The following is a 21818-nucleotide window of genomic DNA, read 5'->3' as shown; positions in this document are numbered from 1 at the left end:
CTTCAAAAATGTCAAGATCATTAAAAAACAAAGAAATACAGAAAGAAGAACTGTTCCAGATATGAAGAGACTAAAGAAAGATAACACAATTTATAATCCTGGATTGAATCCTAACTCAAAAAAACCTTTTTGCTTTTGCCAAATATCATAGTAGGACATTAGTGGAACAACTAGTAAAATCTGAAGGTCTAGAGTAGATCAGTGTTAAATGTTAATTTCCTAATTACAATTAACCTAATTAGACTCACTCCTCCATATTCAAAGCAAACTGACTGACTTACTATTCTCTAAAGACTCATTCTGTATGCTGTGTTACTTGCTCCTCTTGTAATAAATCTCAAACCCAACTCAGTTTTCTACACCTATTTTAAACTGAATTTTAATTCCTTCCATGAATATTTAGTGACTACCTATTCTATACCAAGGGCTTGCCTGGTGGCTCAGTGGTAAGGAACCCAGCTGCCAGAGCAGGAGATTCGGGTTCGATCCCTGGGTTGAGAAGATCCCCTGGGGAGGGAAAGGGCAACCCACTCCGGTATTCTTGCCTAGGAGGTCCCATGGACAGAGGAGCCGGGTGGACTATAGTACATGGGGTCCCAAAAGAGTCAGACATGACTTTGGGATTAAACAACTCTATTCCAGGCACTGAGAATAGAGCAGAGAAGATAGACAAGGTACTTATTCTCTTCAAGTATACATTTTGGTGAAGAGAATAAAACAATAAAGGAGTAAACAAACAATTTCTAACTGTGATAACTACTACTGAAGATGACACCCCGCGATCAGGTTGGTAGGAGGGAGTAGTGGGACAGGGCCTTACCTTTACAGAGAACCGGTAAGATTTCTTTAAAATAGGGAGAGCGAGTATAAAGTTCCCGAGGTATGGTTTTAACAGTAGAAAAATCTGAAGAATAACAGACACTGTGACTGATACCCGGAGAGTATTAGTGGAGGACAACAGCACATGACAGGAGAAGCAACTGAGGAAGGATTACCCAGGAACCTGAAAGCTGTGGCAATACAGAGCTACCGTCTGTGCAGAAAACAGCATGAGCTAATTTACATGTTTTTAGAGACCTTTCTAAGTGCTGAATGTAGAAAGGCAAACATGAATATAGGGAGGCCATCTAAAGGACCATTGCAATTATCTAAGAGAGACCATTTATATAGAAAAGGTTGATAAAGGAAGGGTAACAAAGGAATAGAGATTGAATCAAGATTTCTAATATGATTATGCAAAAAATAGCTTGTGTATTAGAACAAGGAGGTGTGAAAAATACAGTTGAACAGGAAAAAACTCAAATTTGGGCATCATCAGCTATAGAAAGAAAAGCCATAGAATTAAATGAGATCATTTAGGAAGAATTCCATGGAAAAGAAATGACTCAGGAATAACATTCCACATTTAGAGTTGGAAAGATAAGTTAGGCCAAGGAGAAAGACAAATGAGTGATATACGAAAGCCAGAATTAAAAAATGTGTCGAGGAAGGAGTAGCTGCTCATGTGCTGAATGCTGTTGACTATAGAAAAACTGTCAGTCTCCCCAGCAAGAGCACTGAAATTCAATTGGAATGAACTGAAAAGACAGTAAAAAGAAAGGAAATGAGACAATGGATCAAGATAAATCCTTCAAGAGTAGTTATATGAAAGAGAACAGAGAAATAGGATAGTCAGTGGAGAGTATTATGAAGTCAAGGGGAGGTTTTGATTATTTTATAAATTAGAAAACAACATATTTATGTGCAGACTGAAAAAAAAAAAACAGAGGGGAAAAAACTGGAGATCAAGGTAAAAGAACTAATTATTTGTGGCTTCCTGTATCAGCTGATAAAGTAAATTCACCTTTTTCTGACTTCACTGTACCTATTTTTTCCATTATTCATGTGACATCTCCTGTGATTCTTTGTGTTAACAATCTGCTCTCTGAACAGCTCTATCACTTTCTAGCTGTGTGACTCTAGACAAGTTTTACTTCTCTAATCTCAGTATGGTCATCTGTAAAACAGGGGCAATAAAACTTATCTTATAAACACAAAACATACAAACACTTAGAGCAAGCAATTGTTAAATCTAAGCATTTTCGTGTGCCTTTTCTCCTCAGCTAGAACAAAGGCCGGTCACTGTCGTACGGATTTATCTACATTCTAATAATTATTCTATTCCACTAAATTTAAAGATTTAAAAATGTGAATTACCTCCATAGTTAATGCTAGATTCTGGTGTGTTGGAGATATCTAGGAGTGACCCTATAGAAAGGGAATGTTCAGCTGAAGGGCGCTTACGGGGAGGGAAAGGTGACAAGTCTGCCTCTCTTGAAAGCTGAGCAAGTGTCTCTTTTAAACGACGTCTTTTGCGATTGCTGTTTGGGGTATTTAGAGAAAGCAGTGACACTGATTTCTTGAGCTCAGGTGTATTGGCCTGCAATCAAAAGCACAAAAGCTCAATTTTACTTCTGTGGTTCTTTACTTACTGAGACAAGAACAAAAGGAAAACACGCTTAAGAATCTGACAAAATCTGGGTTTTGCACAATAATTTTACAACTACACATTTTTCCACATAATTCGGCTGCTGCATAAAACATAATAATCAAAGGACTACTGTAACTGTCCAACCACTAACACCTAATTCTTTTTCTCCACAGTAGTATTACCATTACATATTTGCCTATAAGCTTGTTTACAATCTACTCTCCATTAGACCATAAATTCCAGGGAGGCAGGACCATTCATTCATATTTTGTTCACTGTATCTCTGGCATTTAGCACAATGCCTGGATACAGTGCTCTAAAATATTTCTCAAATACCACTTGATTTTTTAACTGTACTGTCTTTAAAAATGCATCAATGATGCTGCACGAGGGCTTTCACTAACTGAGGTGAGCAGGGGCTTCTCACTGCAGTGGCTTCTCTTGTTGCAGAGCATGGGCTCTAGGCTTGCGGGATGCAGTAGTTGTAGCACATGAGCTTAGCTCCCCAACAGCATGTGGAATCCTTCCGGACGAGAGATTAAATCCATGTTCCCTGCATTGGCAGGCAGGTTCTTAAGCACTGGACCACCAGGGAAGTCCTACCTCTAGATTTTTTTCAGAGTTCTCTCTTGCAATCTGAAGCATATTTTTTAAACTTTACGCTCAGAAACTTACATTGAGAATAAGGGCTCAAAGAGAACACAACAGAGTACATATTTAGATTTTATAGAAACATAATAAATGCACACTTCACCTTCAACTTTTCATTCAAAATTATTAAATCCCAAACTGAAGTAAATTTTCCCTTGAAGCCTGCTTCTATATCTTTCTGTCACATTCTGGTGAACGACACCGTTTTCACCAAGATCCAGCAATGAAGGCTGGATTTTTCTTGCCTACAATTCCTTCTACTACAGTCATTTTTTTAATGACATCTCTCCCCATTCTTCAGTTGCTCCAATACTTACAGGACAAATCAAAATGCTTTAACATATTAAAAACTTGATTCTGCCTATTTAGTCAGCTTTATCTGTTGGCCTTCTTTCCCATACTCTTTTCTGAAGCCATAATTTTAATGTACTTTTAAGCTTTCATACCCTCTCCCACCTGCTGTCTAACATGCATTTCCTTACTAAGTTAGCCAAGGAAGATGGTTCAGCATTTATTTGCTCTTTTCAATCCTGCCTGAGTCTCTGAGTTAGTTAGTAGTTAGAATACATACATTGCTCAATTATGGCACATTTCATTGTGTACTGTAATTGTATCCACATCTCTCTTTCCTTTAAGGTTCTAAGTTTTTGAAGATAGGGATGTTATGGTTTATAATGGTATCACCAAGAATTAGCACAGAATGACATAGATTAAAATAAGATCCAATACATTAAATCTACATAGACTATCCCTCAATATCCAACTGTTTAATTATTCTGACATCCTAAACATGACAAAAAACATGATCTACGTGCTAATTATCCTAGGTTCTTTTGGAATAAAAAAGTGTCATCTTCATGCAATCAAGTTCACAGAACAAATGAAAAAAGGGACAAACAGCATACCTTTTCATATAAATACATAGTTTCTCCAGCTCGGGCATCCATTTGAATGCTTCCCCAGAACCACTAGTGGAAAGAAGACTTTAATTACGAATTTATCTCATCAGAAAAGATATTACTAATGTTTTTTACCAGTCCAGGTTTGATGCATGATACAGGATGCTTGGGGCTGGTGCACTGGGATGACCCAGAGGGATGGTATGGGGAGGGAGGTGGGAGGGGGGTTCAGGATGGGGAACACGTGTACACCCGTGGCGGATTCATGCTGATGTATGGCCAAACCAATACAATGTTATAAAGTAATTAGCCTCCAATTAAAATAAATAAATTTATTTTTTAAAAAAAGAAATAAAAACCACTCTTATTTTACAATTACTTGCCTCTTGTTTCACAACATAAAGTTTCTTTGAAGGTTCAAATGGAAGTTCTTTTACTATATTCTCTTCAACTATAAGGTGAGTGCATCTTTCATCTCCAACTGGTAAACAGTTTCCTCCTAAAGAAGAAAGCATACAAGCATACATAAGACCAATTGTTTATCCCCAGGCCCAAATTTTTTAAAGAGACATATTCTTGAGGAAGTGATTAGCAGGAGTAGGGAATAAAATATGTTAGCTTTTAAATTATGCTGAATTCTACCTTGCATTTTAGTCATTTCTTCCATATTGGTTTTCTCTTCATCCGAAAAACCCAGGAAACTTAAAATGCAATCTTGAAATGGAGGAACTTTAAATTCATTTCTAAAGTCATCAACTGATGCACAGAAGTCCCTAAAAACAAAAGTACACTCTTTTAAAACCAGCTTAACTGCAATTCAATATAAGTGAAGCGGATCAATTTATAAATCTACAGTAACTTTCAAGGTTTTAGCATAATCCATTTACTGAAAATATTTTACATTAGGTCCTGAAATATTATAAAAACTATAGCTAAAAAAAACTGATGTGTCCTCAGTCATCCCAGAAGTAACTTCCCACACAGTTTAATCACAGGTAATAGTTAAAGATGCAAATATCTGCTGTGTACATGAAATTTTGTATGTATTACAGGGGTTCTATAGTTTCATAAAATCTAATAATCAAGTACAAGAGCAAGGAATTGTGAGACTGGAAAGCTTAACAAGGTTATGAAATGCAGTTACCACTTAAAATGTAACCAGACAAACATAAGAAAAAATATAGCACAACCCAAACATCCAGATGCAGTAAGCTATTACCTGATAATTTTAGAATGCTTTTATTGGTTATTAAATTATTTTATAAAATAAAGTTCAAAGATATCATAGATGTCTTTCCATTTTCAATAATTATAATAATAAAAACTTTGTTCCTCCTATACTTTATTCCCTAAGCTTCACAAAGACTGAATTACTTTTCATATATTAATTTATGAATTTTGGGCACATGGGTTTCCTTATGACATGTGACTGATTCACATAATTAACAACTGAATTTCTAAATACTTACTGTTCATTCCGCCTTTCCCAAGCTTTATGAATCCATTCTGGTTTCATAATTGGAGTACCCAGGCTCACAGCTACCTAAAAACATAAACATTAATTATGATGCATTTTTATCTTAAATAACTGCATTCTTATAAGATATGAACAATTATAATTACATTCTTAGATCACTGCCCATCTGCTTTGTAACAAAATATAAAGAAAAAACTATCTTTCCATCATACAGTCTAGGTTAAAATAACTTCCAAAACAAGTTCCACAAGGTCCAAGCTGTTTCATTTTAAATAAATACATCTCCCAAGTTGATTCAGTTCATCTTCATTACATTTCTATTTCTGTGTTTACTTTTTTAGAAGTATTAACCCCCATGATAGCACTAAGAGTTTAAGAGAAAATATCTGATTAGGTCACAAAATCTTAGATATGAGTTCTAAGTCTACCTCCCAGGAATTCAACATTACCCTAATGTTGCTACATATATACACTGATGGAGGGTGAGAACAAAGTGATAAACTCTTCAAGTGCAATCCTTGAACTAAGACTTTAATCCCAATAAAAGTATTTTCTCCTGTTCTATAATTTTCACAAGTTAAATCTTAGAACCATTTTATAAGAACAAAGTTCTGCTCTTAGATAAGAGAGAAATACCTACCCTCATCACCTTCTGACCCCCTTACTCACCAACGCTCACAGTAATTCTTTTCTAATATTACTCATCTGCCTCCTAAAATGTTATTCACTTACCAACCTCCACTATCCTAATCATCTTTCAAGACCTAACTCAAGCTCCACGGCCTCCTTCAAACCTCAGGGGCCACACTCCTATGATTTCAAATTTTTTACTAAACACACATATAGCAAAAATCGAATTTCTGATCCTCAATAAATTGTGAGAGAAACAGACAAAATGAGAACACTTTCATTAAATCCATTACCAAACAGTGCTATATTGAAATACACAAAAACACTAAAATTTACATACCCTGAATTTTTCTCCTTGTGTACAATTTGCCACCAAATGTGTAACTTTTGAATTAAAGTCTTTTCGAATAACTCCACCCATGTGATGAACCAATGTCACCAATCTGGCCTCAAAAGAAAAAGTAAACATTGTTTTTTTTAATTAATATGAACAAAATTTTAAACGATGTTTATAGTTCATTTAGCATATACTGATTTCTATTTATCAGGTACATAAAATAATTTTTATAAAGTTTATGTTAAAAAAATTAAAGATTCATTTGCTTTACTGGCATAGGCAAAATCATAAAAAGGTAAGCTAGTTAAGATGAACACACAAAACTAATTAAAGACTGGCTTTCACACAAGTGAAAAAGTAAATATATTACTTCTCAGAGGTGGGTGGTGAAGTAAAAAAGCTTGTTGCTTTGCCAGGCAAAGGGGGACACAACAGGCTTGTGTCCCCAAAAAATGTATGTCCTCAATTTATTACTTTTTAAAAGCCAGGTTGCCATCACATCAAGATTCTTTTCACTGAATTATATTAATACCCCATTCAGTCAGTTCAGTTCAGTTGCTCAGTTGTGCCCGACTCTTTGCGACCCCATGAATCGCAGCATGCCAGGCATTAGCTCCAACATAAATAATTTTACAGATCAAAGAAAGAAGTTTCTATGAATTCTGTAGGGCGATGAGAATACTTTAAGACTAGATATACATAATAAAACATTGCAATGCAATAACAAAAACTTCAAATAATATGCTAATAAAATACTTAAAAAGACAATTTAAATAGTTACACAGTTTTTCTAATTCACAGACCAGCCACCCTAGACACAACATTTGTTTGTTTACAAGGCTCTTCAGAGTCTCTTCACAAAGTTTAAGACCACTTTCATACTCATTCATAGTTGGCTTCCTGGGTGGCTCAGACACTAAAGTGTCTGTCTGTAATGCGGGAGATCCAGGTTCGATCCCTGGGTCAGGAAGATCCCCTGGAGAAGGAAACGGCACCACACTCCAGTACTGTTGTCTGGAAAATTCCATGGATGGAGGAGCCTGGTGGGCTACAGTCCATGGAGTCGCAAAGAGTCGGACACAAGTGAGCGACTTCACTTCACTTCACATTCACGGTAATTTCTCCTTCAATATTTTAAAAATAAAATCATGATACAACTACCAAAAAAAGGCAAATTTAAATTTATTTTTCTAGAGAAAATATTCTTTGACTAGAATGTTTTAAAATACTTACTAGTTCTTCTTTCTTCCTGAATCCAGTAAAACATAGTACTAGATTCATCATGCTGGTACAATAGAGTGGGCGACATGAAAATGGCAAAGGCTGAAGGATACAATTTTAAATCTGTGAGATTCTCTATAGCAAAAATAGAACACATCTTTCTAAACTAAACATATTTCCCTCTCTTGCCATTTAACATTCCCAACCCAAAAATATACTTGCATTTTTCAATATGTAAGAAATTGCAAGGATCAATTTCACAATAAAAAGTTCCCATGATTTCCCATATCATATTTGATACACATAATCTAAACACACTTTACTACTGCCAAATAAAACATAAATATCCATACCCAAACTTTTATTTCCAAAATGTACTTTGATACATGAGGTATTGTCTATAATAAAAGATTTCCATATACTACTGTAAATGCTTCAAATTAAAGTTAAAAGAGGTCAAAAATATTTTTCTAATAAATACTGATCATACATATACTTGAACCAAATATGATTCCAACTTTTCAGCTAAAATATGGAGATAGTAAATAATTTAACAAATGATTTTATCTATCTATATATGAAAGAGAATGCTTAAAAACAGATATAAATTTAATTCCCACTATTGGGCAGAAATATCTTTTCCATAATCTTGGCCTTTAAAATGTTTATGTGTGTTTTGAAAACAAGACTTCCAAATCAAAACAGAAAATTAAAAGATTATCATGTGCTCATTATTAGTATCTATAATAAAAGAAGCACAAAGACCCAAGCAGTTTAAAGTTAATAAGGCAAGCTTAAGAATGTCAAAACAGAGCAATAAAATAAGTATCAACTCTACTACAACTTAACTGAAATGCTATTCAAAAACAAAAAGCTAAAGTAATTTCCCTAATTTATCAGTAGAAATTGATAAAAATGCAATTGTGGTAGCTGTTCTATGTGGAGGAAAACTAAGTTTATGTATTTATATATATATATCTTTGATACTCAGGTTTAAAGCAAATTATTTCTTCCCAAGATACTGCAGGTATTAATATTTTGTATATACACATGATATTCTTCGGGCTTCCCAGGTGGCGCTAGTGGTAAAGAACCTGCCTGCCAATGCAGGAGATATAAGGGACGGGAGTTTGATCCCTGGGTCGGGTTCACTCCCTGGGTTGGGAAGATGCCCTGAAGGAGGGAGGGCATGGCAACCCACTCCAGTGTTCCTGCCTGGAGAATCCCATGGCCTGGCGGGCCAAAGTCCATAGGGCTGCAAACAGTCAGACACAACTGAAGCGACTTAACACGCATGCACACACATATTATTTATGATTAAAGGACTTCTGAGTTCTATAGAAGGGAGTACTACAGAGTAGCCACTACCATTCCTATTCTAAAGATTTCATATTCTCAACAATTAATGAGATTTTTCTGCAAAAAATTCATTAATAAAATTTTATTAACCTTGAGAAGTTATAATAAGCATATATTCTTTCTTACCTCTCCTTTTTCTGCACAGTTTAATACAACTGGTGGTCCAATAACTCTACAATCAGCCTTGTATAACTCATTAAAGACAGAATCCTGGAAGTCCATGACTATGAATACATTTTCAAATTCTGGAGAATCCAAACTTTTAAATTCTTCAACTGATTCCATCTTTACAAACGGCAGTTTAATTTCCTTGATTTTTTCCATGGCATTATTAAGAAATAAAATTTATATATTATAAAATCAATTATAAATCTCTCTAAGTAAGACCCCCAAATCAACTCAGTATCAACATTTTTATTTGTGTATTTGTATAAATGTAGAAACTTAAGTTTTAAATCATACAATGAGCATTATACTTAATAGTGAACAGTCATATTTATTTATATAAACATATCTCTACATTAAGATTTTAAAATTTGAAAATTATTATAAAGGTGTAAGTTTCTGACATGACTTGGTAGTCATTATAAAGCATCTAGTATGGATATAAAAAGAGGGATGATGAATTTTTTTAAGTACATGTATTTTGATAGTAGAATGCCTTAGAAAGATATCCACAGTTGCTTTTTATTCTGACTGAGAAAATGATGCCATACGCATAGTTCTTCCTGCACAAATTATAGTCAGAAAAAAAGAAAAAAATATTATGCCATGTATAAAAATACTATGACATCTACAGAAAGTTCAGTATAAATGAGGGAAATAAGAGAAAGATAAGAAAATATGGAGGCGACTACAACATTGTATACACAGGATATAAAAAGGCAACTTTGTAATGTACATCCATGAAAAAGAATGAAGATAATTAAGTATCTATATGATTTGTATAAAAAAAAACAGAACCATTTAAAAGAAAATTCAAATGGGTGAGTCAATATTTGGGCTTTACTTCCCAGGCTGATGTGAAGGTATGAATTGTGTATCCCAAAACTCACGTTGAAGTCCTAATCCCCTGTACCTCAGAAGGTAACTATTTCAAGATATGGCCTTTCAAGATGTAATAAAGGTTAAATGAAGTCACATGGGTGGATTCTAGTCAGACTGGATTAGTGGTGGATAGGTGTCCTTATAAAAGGAAATCTGGACATACAAAAGAGATATGCATGCACAGAAGATAAGCCATGTGAAGATAAAGCAAGATGGTGGCAGTCATCGACAAGCCAAGGAAAAAGGCCTCAACAGAAATTACACCTGCTGACACCTTGATCTTGGACTTTAGCCTCCAGGGAAGTGAGAAAACATATTTCTATTGTTTGAGCTGCCCAGCATATGTTATTATGGAAACCCTCACAATCCAGTATTAGCTGGAATAGGGAATTAGACATATTTCATACAGTGAGGTAAATTCCCTGATGACTGTCAAATTGACTTGAAATGTGGAAGTAATGCAAGAATTCAGAATAAAATAAAATTATTGAGAAAAAAGTAGAGTTTAAAGTATTAGATCTTCGCAAATACATAAGTGAAATGTCATTTAAATGTTACAATACCAAATTACTATATAAGGATTTCATTATTTATAAAACATTATAGTTTGAGGTTTCAGAAACATCCAAATTTTAAAATAAATGTCACAGTTTTCATTAATCTAGCTTCAGAGTGTTCAAAGTATACCTTGCGTCTACTTTAGGCCCAATCACCAGTAAGTGGACTATAGAATACAATCAAAGGAAGTGCAGCATGCCACATGCAAGGAAATGCTTGACCTACCATATTAACAATACTTTTTATTAATTTTTCATCCGATTTTCCAGGACAACTTTCTTTTATCTTTATAACAGGGACTTCCATTATGTTAATAGTCTGTGGAAAAGAGACTTAATTATGAGATTAAGAAAACTATAGATTTATTTATGCACCAATGGAAGGCAAATAGTCTCTTTTAAAAAAAAATAAAAAGTTAAATCTCCATACCTTTAAGGCTCTTATAAGTTCTTCTTGTTTTCCAGATTCTTGAACCAGTATGACTCTTGTTTCAATCTGAGGCATTTCTTCTATTAAAATTAAAAATTTTTAAGTAAAACACTTTTATTATTCACTAACATCAAAATCTGTAGTCTCCAATCCCTTTTTTGGTTATATCTGTAATGTTTTCCATCTTTGAGATAATAACATTCCCTGAAATTAAGATGACTTAATTCCTAGCTTTTTAAAAAAATCTGATCAGGTATCATTTCAGAAGAGAAACACACTGTATTATAAACAAAGTATTCAAACATCAGCACTCTTCATAACCAAAGAAAGCATTCACCAATTGGCAGAGTCATCCTCTGAAATAGTGCACACAACTTTAGGAAAGATACGTTTACACAGTGGAAAGGGAAGAAGTGGCTCTTCACCTGACCAGTCCTAACTGAATATATTGTAGCTAACAATATTACAGCTAGATTGCCCTCACATACAGCAAAAGCAACATCCAACAACAAGACACCTTCTCCTTTAAAGTTGGGAAATGCCAAACAAGAATAAAAAAATCTAGTGCAATGGGTTTTTGTTAACAAATTTTTACTGAATGCCTGTACCCTAACTTAACAATATTACAGTCAAATCATATGAAAATCGCTAGTCAGTAAGTTTAGGATTAAAAGAGTGATTTGTCATTTTAAAGCAGATAACATGTTTACCTTCAACACATGAAGCAGATCTAATAAATAAGTTTTCCTTAGAAGTTTCGGCAACTTTAGAATCAAAAATGGAAGAGTCTGCCAAGCTTGTACTGCCAGTAGTGGATGCTAACGCACTATCATCAGCCATTGTTTGTTCTCTTCTATGATGGCTGAAAAAACAATTTAAATACAATTACAAAAAACGAACATAATTGTTAGGCAAGAACAAGCATTAATACCTACAACTTACAAGAAATATCATTACCCAATTTTTAAAAATACTGAACCAAAGGAAGTCACTCAACTTCTCTGAAGCTCAGTTTGCTCTTTATCTGTAAAATAAAGATACTCTTACCTGACTCATAGAGATACAGTAAAATAACAATGTACCAAAAGTACATTATCTGTATAAAGTACAAAAGTACAGGATATTACCAGACAGTCAAAAAGTACTCAAAATGTACCCATAAATACTATGCTACCTCCCCATCCATACCTTTGCCCTCATCCAAACTATTTCTTTTCCTATTTTATCATGTCACCATCATCCCCTAAATAATTCCAGTCAAAAACCTGATCCATCTTTACTCTTTCATCTACCTCATTTGCCCTCCCCTAAATTGCTATCAATCCCTCAAGCATCTCTGTATCTCTGGGATCCAGCGGGTCTTTTTGTGGCCAATGCCATAATGCTCACTTGGTGAAAAACAACAGTTCCAGACAACTGTCTCTATCACCAGTTTCTTCAAAGGTCACGATCCACATGGTTTTCAGGGTATGGTTCTAAAAAGAAATGTGACCATGTTACTTCCTTGCTTTAAACTTGCATGAGAAGGGCTCCTTAGACAATCAAGTTCAAATTCACCGTCCAGTTCACACTTTCATCCTAGTCCACCTATTTAACCTCACCTCTTCTATTTCCCCAAGTCCACATGGGCTGTACTGCTCCAGCCACAAAGGATTTCCCAGATTTTTGCAAACAACTTACTCCACATCTACTTGCATTTAACAGGGCTCAATTCTCCACCCAGCATGTCTTTCAACACATCACACCACTTGACTTATCCTCTGTAGATTTCTCCAAACTTCTCATGTATAACTGGACTGCTCCCTTCTCTGTATTTTCATACTACTTTACAAAAGTTTATCCTCTAAAAGATTTCACAAGACAATTAACAAGTGTCATTATGATCCTGGACTATGAAAGAAAATCTTTTTTAAATTTCCAGGACTTAAAGAGTTGAAACGTTAAGCAAACAGGGAATAAAGAAAAAGCTGAATAGACTTTTATCCATTCAAACTGGAGTTTTTAATGTAAGTTTATTATCTTGAGGTAAATTTCCACAATACTGGGCAAATACAAAGAAGAGGCCCCATCTTACCTAAAGGTGCATACCTGATCTGATTTACCCTTTCCTACATTTTCAGAATAATAAAACATACAAATAGCTTTCAGTACATTTTTAACAAAGTAATGTTTAAAGTATTATTAGCCTCATTTCTGCAAAGTGGTATCAAATAGTGTGACAAGGTTCACACTAGTAATAGACTTAAGCCTGATTATTAAGTGCACTAACTTATATTAGTTGCTTCAGAGTCAAGCAACTCAGCTTCCAGTCTCAACTCTGCACTTAGTAGGTTAAGCCTCAGTTTCCACACCAGGAAAAGGTTTAACAGTACAACTCAAATCCAATTGTGATAAACTTAATAGATGATGTCTTTACATGAGTGACAATTATTCATTCTCATGATGCAGGGAAACATTGAAAGCAGAAGGGGACAACAAAGGATGAGATGGTTGGATGGCGTCACTGACTCAATGGACATGAGACTGAGTAAACGCCAGGAGTTGGTGATGGACAGGGAGGCCTGGCAAGCTACAGTCCATGGTGTTGCAAAGAGTCAGACATGACTGCGTGACTGAACTGAACTGATAATATTCACAATGTGAACATTTCTCATTGTTTTACCATACATCCACATCAATCATTATTTAAAGGCTCCCCAAAGGAGAGCTCCAATAGTTGTTAGTAAGAGTCTTAGAATCGATAATAAACTCTATACAGCCCTTATTTTTCTGTTAAGTCTCTCACACTTAAATGTTTCTAGTGAAAAAGAAAGGCTCTAAACAGGCTTTCATTTCAAGTCCCCTTAAAAGGATGTTAAAAAGAAAAATCCACCAAAACTACTAACCTATATGCTGCAACTACTGAAGCCAGGGCCCAACTACTGAATTTCTGTGCTTGACAACAGAAGCCACCGCAAAGAGAAGCCAGTGCACCACAAGAATGAAGAGAGTAGCCCCAGATCGCTCACCACAACTAGAGAAAGACCACATGCAGCAAGAAAGATCCAGCGCAAACAAAAATAAAATTTTTTAAAAAGAAAGAAAAATCAAGAGATGATTGCTGCTTTAAGGAACGTAAGAGCGAGTCTTTAATAAATCAAAAATACCATGAGTTCACATTTTTTCACTTATGCCTCTCTGTTTCAGTTCAGTTCAGTCGCTCAGTCATGTCCGACTCTTTAACAGGGAAGTAACTACAAAGTAAAACTGTCTCTGATGATACTATATATGATCAGTTTATTGCCAAAACAGGTTTCGGTCAGTTCAGTCGCTCAGTCCTGCCCGACTCTTTGCAACCCCATGAACCACGGCACGCCAGGCCTCCCTGTCCATCACCAACTCCCGGAGTCCACCCAAACCCATGTCCATTGAGTCGGTGATGCCATCCAATCATCTCATCCTCTGTTGTTCCCTTCTCCTCCTGCCCTCAATCTTTCCCAGCATCAGGGTCTTTTCCAATGAGTCAGCTCTTTGCATCAGGTGGCCAAAATATTGGAGTTTCAGCTTCAGCATCAGTCCTTCCAATGAACACCCAGGACTGATCTCCTTTAGGATGGACTGGTTAGATCCCCTTGCAGTCCAAGGGACTCTCAAGAGTCTTCTCCAACACCACAGTTTAAAAGCATCAATTCTTCGGCGCTCAGCTTTCTTCACAGTCCAACTCTCACATCCATACATGACCACTGGAAAAACCATAGCCTTGACTAGATAGACCTTTGGTGACAAAGTGATGTCTCTGGTTTTTAATATTCTGTCTAGGTTAGTCATAACTTTCCTTGAGAGGAGTAAACGTCTTTTAATTTCATGGCTGCAATCACCATCTGCAGTGATTTTGGAGCCCAGAAAAATAAAGTCAGCCAAAACAGCTTTCAGTCAGTTCAGTCACTCAGTTGTGGTCAACTCTTTGCAATCCCATGAACCACAGCACGCCAGGCCTCCCTGTCCATCACCAACTCCCGGAGTCCACCCAAACCCATGTCCATTGAGTCCTGTTTCCACTGTTTCCCCATCTATTTGCCATGAAGTAACTATGCCAAAACTTTTGACTGTGTGGATCACAATAACCTGTGGAAAATTCTTCAAGAGATGGGAATACCAGACCACCTGATCTGCCTCTTGAGAAACCTGTATGCAGGTCAGGAAGCAACAGTTAGAACTAGGCACAGAACAACAGACTGGTTCCAAACTGGGAAAGGAGTATGTCAAGGCTGTACATTGTCACCCTGCTTATTTAACTTCTATGCAGAGTACATCATGAGAAATGCTGGGCTGGATGAAGCACAGGATGGAATCAAGATTGCCGGGAGAAATATCAATAACCTCAGATATGCAGATGACACCACCCTTATGGCAGAAGGTGAAGAGGAACTAAAAGGCCTCTTGAAAGTGAAAGAGAGTGAAAAAGTTGGCTTAAAGTTCAACATTCAGGAAATTAAGATCATGGCATCTAGTCCGATCACTTCATGGGAAATAGATGGGGAAACAGTGGAAAACGGCTTTAACATTTAGAAAAAAGATGCATGCTAAAGTTACCATGTATCAACAGTCTGATTACAAACTGAAAAGCACTAATAATTTTTTCATATTCATGTATTCTGTAAGCTTTTAAGATAAACACACACAAAAAATCAGTGTTAATAAACCCATACAGATTACTTTTAATCTGAGAACATACTCAAGGAGTTTCTAACTAAATATAACATATGCCTCTTTCCATAACAAAGATAAAATTTGTCATTTAAACAAGTATCCTTTTATTTTTTTAGGCAATCATTTTTCAGGGTGGAGGAGCTAAATGCCATACTGGACATGTTGGTGGTGTTATTGACAATAACACTGTTCACGTTACGTAATACTGTCATTAACAAATAACTTTTATTTAACCAATTTGTGGCACTGTTCTATACCTTTTACTTGCATTCATTTAATCTTTGCAACAATCCTAACGGGCAGGTACTATTATGCTCATTTTACAGATAAAGAAACCTAGAACAGAGAGATAAACTTCCCCCAGGGCATACTGTTGGTGGCAAAACACTCAATTACGAGCCGACTTCAGAGGCTGCGCTTTTAACCCTTTCAGTACAGTTCAGTTCAGTCGCGTCCGACTCTTTGCGACCCCATGAATCGCAGCACGCCATAACCAACTGTACGCGGGGTGGAGCGCCGGAAAGGGCTGGCATTTTACATTAAATACTAAAAACTAAAGATGCCAGGAAGAATCCAAGAGTGAAACCACTAAGTAATCTGAGATAAGCCCCCAAAGGCCACAGCTGCCGGCCCCAGATCCGCAGAGCCCATTGTGGCTTGCCAAGGCCCCCTTTCCGACAACTCCCCCCTTTGCCCAGAAACTCTTTCGGAAAAAATATCCAACCCGGCAAGCGATGACGAAGCATAGCAGCCAGGATGACCTCCAGTTCCCACTCCGCAACCAGGCCCCGCTGTTGGGAAGACGGCGGGGTGGTTTCCAGAGCCGGGAAGCCAGGGCTGGGTGCTCCGGAATTCGCGGTCACCGGGGCGGGGCCGTGGGACACAAGCACAGCGGCCCACTGCTCTGGGGACGCCGGCCCACTCCCACCTCCGCCACGCGCACCCACAGAGCCCTCACCACTCTCAAAGGACGCCCTGGAAGTTCCACCTTTTCAAGCACAGGTCCTTCTCACCGTTACCGCCATTCCTCGCCGGCCGCGGCCACAGCCAATTCAAAAAGTGAGTCACTCTCTCTAAAAGTCATGCCGATTGGCGCGTGATGTCAACCTCCTTCCCATTTGCTGGAGTCTCCAGAGGGGCGGTGATTGGCCGCTGCGCACCTCCCCGCAGACGCTGACGGATTGGTCGAGCGTGTGTTTCAAATAAACCCAACGGCTTCGACGTCAGAACGTCACAAATTTGTAGAGAAGCGCCGGGATGCGACCGGTAGGTGGCGATATAGGCTCCTGGGTTTCTGTGGGAGTGATTAGCAGGTGTGTCTGAGGCTACCGCTTGTTTACTCAGTAAACATCCCGTTTCCTAGGGAGAGGTTGAGTGGATTTTCTGTCCCCTCAGCTTTTTTTTTTTTTTTTTAATGGATTACGCTCTGCCAGATCCCTTAAATGTAATCTGCGCCTTGACAGATGAATTTTTCTTCAGTGGTTCCTGTGAGTTGTAAGATTTTTCTGCCTGTATGCTTCCGGCTTCAGGAATTTAAACGTGGGTTAAGGGGTTTAGAGTTTGGTAGTTGTCTTGGTGTCCAGGACATGGGAACTTGGGGTTTCTCCAGCTGGACTTTCAGAAGCCGCTTATTTATATCCTGACGTATGTAAAGCACTGTGCTCTGGTCTAGGGAATTTCACGTATGATTAGAATAAATTCTTAGTGTTTCTAGCACTTTTTAAAATAAATAAACTTGCATTTGAACAAATGTAAAACTATGGCATGAGATTCTAGAATTTTCTGAAGCCAAAGTAAATTGTTTCTTGCTGCACCCGCTCTTCCTCGAGGTCTTTTGCTGCTTTCCTCTGACGTCTAGCCAAGTTTATCATTTTTCCTATAATTCCTATTGCTATAATGAGAATCTAATTTTCTTTGTTTTCTGTTAATAAATATAATGCTCTGTGCCACAGTCCCTTAAAAAAAACACACCTCCCAAAGGTGAGTTTCGCATAGTTTCAACCTATTTGCTGGTTAAATAAAGGCAGAAAGGAGAATCCATTGCTAGAATATTAAATTTGGACAAGAGAAGGAAAACATACTTTGTAATGGAACACTTCCTAACATCTCAAACAGATCCTCAGTATTTAGAATTTTTCCTAATTTTGTCAGGCCACTTTAGAATGCCTGAAAAGCATGTAATGCATTCCACAAAATGAGTGAAGCAGTGTGGTAATTACTGGTTTCCTTCTTCATAACTGAAGAATATTTACCTTCAGCCCTCCACTTAATGCCATAATAACCATTACAGCAAGGACTTACCTGGCGGCTCAGTGGTAAAGCCTCTGCCTGCAGTGTAGGAGACACAGGAGACACAAGTCCAATCTCCGGTCCGGAAGATTGCCTGGAGAAGGAAATGGCAACCCCTAGAGAATCCCATAGATAGAGGAACTTGGGGGGCTATAGTCCTTGAGGTCGCAGAGTTGGGCTCCATTTGAGCGTGCCCGTGAAGGTTACGGCAAAAGCAAAGAAAAACAGTCACTGAAATTTCATGCACACACACACAATTATTTCACTGTGGAATGTGCTTTTGTGTTTAAACAGGCGTGGAAAAACAGATCAGATTAGATCAGATCAGTCGCTCAGTCGTGTCTGACTCTTTGCGACCCCATGAATTGCAGCACGCCAGGCCTCCCTGTCCATCACCAACTCCTGGAGTTCACTGAGACTCATGTCCATCGAGTCAGTGATGCCATCCAGCCATCTCATCCTCTGTCGTCCCCTTCTCCTCCTGCCCCCAATCCCTCCCAGCATCAGAGTCTTTTCCAATGAGTCAACTCTTTGCATGAGGTGGCCAAAGGACTGGATTTTCAGCTTTAGCATCATTCCTTCCAAAGAAATCCCAGGGCTGATCTCCTTCAGAATGGACTGGTTGGATCTCCTTACAGTCCAAGGGACTCTCAAGAGTCTCCTCCAACACCACAGTTCAGAAGCATCAATTCTTCGGCACTCAGCCTTCTTCACAGTTCAACTCTCACGTCCAAAACATGACCACAGGAAAAACCATAGCCTTGACTAAACGAACCTTTGTTGGCAAAGTAATGTCTCTGCTTTTGAATATGCTATCTAGGTTAGTCATAACTTTACTTCCAAGGAGTAAGTGTCTTTTAATTTCATGGCTGCAGTCACCATCTGCAGTGATTTTGGAGCCCAGAAAAATAAAGTCTGACACTGTTTCCACTGTTTCCCCGTCTATTTCCCATGAAGTGATGGGACCAGATGCCATTATCTTCGTTTTCTGAATGTTGAGCTTTAAGCCAACTTTTTCACTCTTCTCTTTCACTTTCATCAAGAGGCTTTTGAGTTCCTCTTCACTTTCTGCCATAAGGGTGGTGTCATCTGCATATCTGAGGTTATTGCTATTTCTCCCAGCAATCTTGATTCCGGCTTGTGTTTCTTCCAGTCCAGCGTTTCTCATGATGTATTCTGCATATAGGTTAAATAAACAGGGTGACAATATACAGCCTTGACGTACTCCTTTTCCTGTTTGGAACCAGTCTGTTGTTCCATGTCCAGTTCTAACTGTTGCTTCCTGACCTGCATACAGATTTCTCAAGAGGCAGGTCAGGTGGTCTGGTATTCCCATCTCTTTCAGAATTTTCCACAGTTTCTTGTGATTCACACAGTCAAAGGCTTTGGCATAGTCAATAAAGCAGAAATAGATGTTTTTCTGGAACTCTCTTGCTTTTTCCATGATCCAGTGGATATTGGCAATTTGATCTCTGGTTCCTCTGCCTTTTCTAAAACCAGCTTGCACATCAGGAAGTTTACGGTTCACATATTGCTGAAGCCTGGCTTGGAGAATTTTGAGCATTACTTTACTAGCATGTGAGATGAGTGCAATTGTGTGGTAGTTTGAGCATTCTTTGGCATTGCCTTTCTTTGGGATTGGAATGAAAACTGACCTTTTCCAGTCCTGTGGCCACTGCTGAGATTTCCCAATTTGCTGGCATATTGAGTGCAGCACTTTGACAGCATCATCTTTCACACACACAGGCACACAGCTATTTCACTGTGAAATGTACTTTTGTGTTTAAACTAAGGTGTGCCCAGCATTCCAGAAAGCCTTCAGACTGAAAAGATATTAACCTAGTGAGGAAAGAGTCAAACACAACTAAGCATAGACACAGTGAAGAAAGCAACCTATTTCCTCTGTGTATTGCTTCCTGTTAGGCTTTGTACACAAATTTATGATTCCCTACAATGTATTACCACACAAATTGTATGCTAGCCTACGAAAAGTTATACATGATTTTTTTGGCCCCATAACATGTGGAATCTTAGTTCCCCAGCCAGGGACTGAACCCATACCCCTTGTATTGGAAGTACAGAGTCTTAACCACTAGACTGCCAGAGAAATCCCTATATTTGATTCCTTTTAAGGGATATATGGCAGTTTGACTAGCAAATATACAGGCACTATGATGTTCTAATATTTCCTAACCTTGTGACATCCTTTTCATCTCCTAGGCACATAACTGCAGGCAAATAACTAAACTTTCTATGCCTCAGTTTGAGTTTTTATAAAAGGGCACTTACCTCATTACTGTTGTTGTGAGGATTAAAATTTGATATGTATAATTAAAACATAGTCTTAGGAACTAAACAACAACAACAAAGCATATAATAAACATTCAATAGGTGTTAACTGTTAACTGTTATTTTTACTGCTACTTTGCTGCTGCTGCTGCTGCTATTACCACTACAGTTAACTCACCTGAGGCCCTATAATTACCTTATGGGACTGATGTTTTCTACACTACCTTCTCAACTCTGACCACTGGAGCAAGGCTCCTATGTTTCTGTTCCCTTTGCCCCATCGTTTCCCCAGCCACAAATCCTGCCACCTACCAGACCAAGCTTCTCGTAGCAAAGACCTTCATCACGTTCTTTTCCTACCAGAAAGAGAACAGTCCTTCTTCCACACCCAACCTGATCTCTCTTCTAAGGGAAAGCTTGCAATGCTCATGATGTCTCCTCTTGTCTGGAAGATAAGGCCATCTTGCTGCTGGCCTTGGCCAGGCTTCTGTCCCCTTCCAAGGCAGGTCCCAGCCAAGATTTTTTTATGTGAAATGTGAGTCTCTTCCTTCAGGTACCTTCACTGGAAATGTAGTTATTGAATGCATATATCAAGGGGACAAAACTGTTTACAGTACAGGATAGATAGACCAAAATGAGAACTTCCTTGAAAGAATAGACCATTTAAAAAATTACAACTCCTAAGATGCTGAATGAACAGGTTTCAAACAAAAAATACTGCAGAAATTGAATTAATTTAAGTACTTAGTATATTAAAATGTGTGACATTTTCATCAAGCAATAAGATAATTTCTGAGGTAGGGACATGAAATGTAGAAGATAGAACTACTGAAATTCTTCCTTTGGAGGATCAACTTCCCTACCTCCGTCTCTGAATTGAGTGACACACTGGACCATCTTTCCTGACTCTAATCTTATACGTTTTTACTTCAGTTTATCCCCTCCTCTTTGTGTATAATTTCTTTCTTTCCTTACTCCCTCCCCTGCCCATCTCCATCTTCTTTTTTCATCAGTACTCCTTCAGGGCAGCAGAGAATGGGGAGTTAGAAAAATTAGTTTAGAATTATGGAATATCTTTCTCCACCCTATACTCCCACACACACACATCACAAATATGCACATTGCCCATGCCATCACTCTTCAAATCAGAATAAGCAAGATTTCTCATAGTTTTCTGGTTTGCTTTGATCTGCTAATAAGAACTAGTATATCTAAAAGAATTATTAAATTTGTTGCAATAAATGGGCAATATTTGTTGTGATGAACTTTGTTTCTATTACCTAAAGGTGTGATGAAATATGTTACAATTTCTAGGTTTTATTTTTAAGTATGAAATGTCATCAACCAATAATACTATTTTATAGTAAATTTCAATATTTCATTATACCATAACTAGATATTGTAATGGCACACAGAACTCATGTAATTGTTTTTCTCCTGTATTGTCATACTTTTCCCCTCAAAGCATTTATG

The 21818-nt window shown here is 37.6% G+C and overlaps 1 protein-coding gene across 19 annotated transcripts in view; it reads right to left on the bottom strand.

Annotated features, from left to right (window-relative positions):
• Positions 1-17002, bottom strand: part of ECT2 (epithelial cell transforming 2) — a 59470-nt gene extending 42468 nt beyond the window's left edge. Inside the window, exons 1-13 of one of the 19 annotated variants that reach the window (XM_086318823.1) lie at positions 16726-16847; positions 12468-12553; positions 11789-11940; positions 11079-11158; positions 10875-10967; positions 9171-9353; positions 7698-7787; positions 6468-6575; positions 5490-5563; positions 4663-4793; positions 4404-4519; positions 4027-4089; positions 2197-2419 (exon numbers count right to left, since the gene is read on the bottom strand). In XM_086318823.1, coding sequence (XP_086174949.1) covers positions 2197-2419; positions 4027-4089; positions 4404-4519; positions 4663-4793; positions 5490-5563; positions 6468-6575; positions 7698-7787; positions 9171-9353; positions 10875-10967; positions 11079-11158; positions 11789-11940; positions 12468-12535 — 1381 coding nt within the window. In that variant the 5' untranslated portion in view covers positions 12536-12553; positions 16726-16847. Of the gene's footprint in view, positions 1-2196; positions 2420-4026; positions 4090-4403; positions 4520-4662; positions 4794-5489; positions 5564-6467; positions 6576-7697; positions 7788-9170; positions 9354-10874; positions 10968-11078; positions 11159-11788; positions 11941-12467; positions 12554-16491 lie in introns of all 19 variants that reach the window. The other 18 variants (XM_086318824.1, XM_086318827.1, XM_086318835.1 and 15 more) reach the window with 18 other exon arrangements.
• Between the last annotated feature and the right edge of the window lie 4816 nt (positions 17003-21818).

Source organism: Bos grunniens, chromosome 1 (assembly GCF_055505025.1).
Source record: "Bos grunniens cultivar Pamir isolate PY7600 chromosome 1, Bosgru_T2T1.0, whole genome shotgun sequence".
Lineage (NCBI taxonomy): Eukaryota > Metazoa > Chordata > Mammalia > Artiodactyla > Bovidae > Bos > Bos grunniens.
The sequence above is the reverse complement of the archived record's forward strand: the minus strand, read 5'-3'. Positions and strand labels throughout refer to the sequence as shown.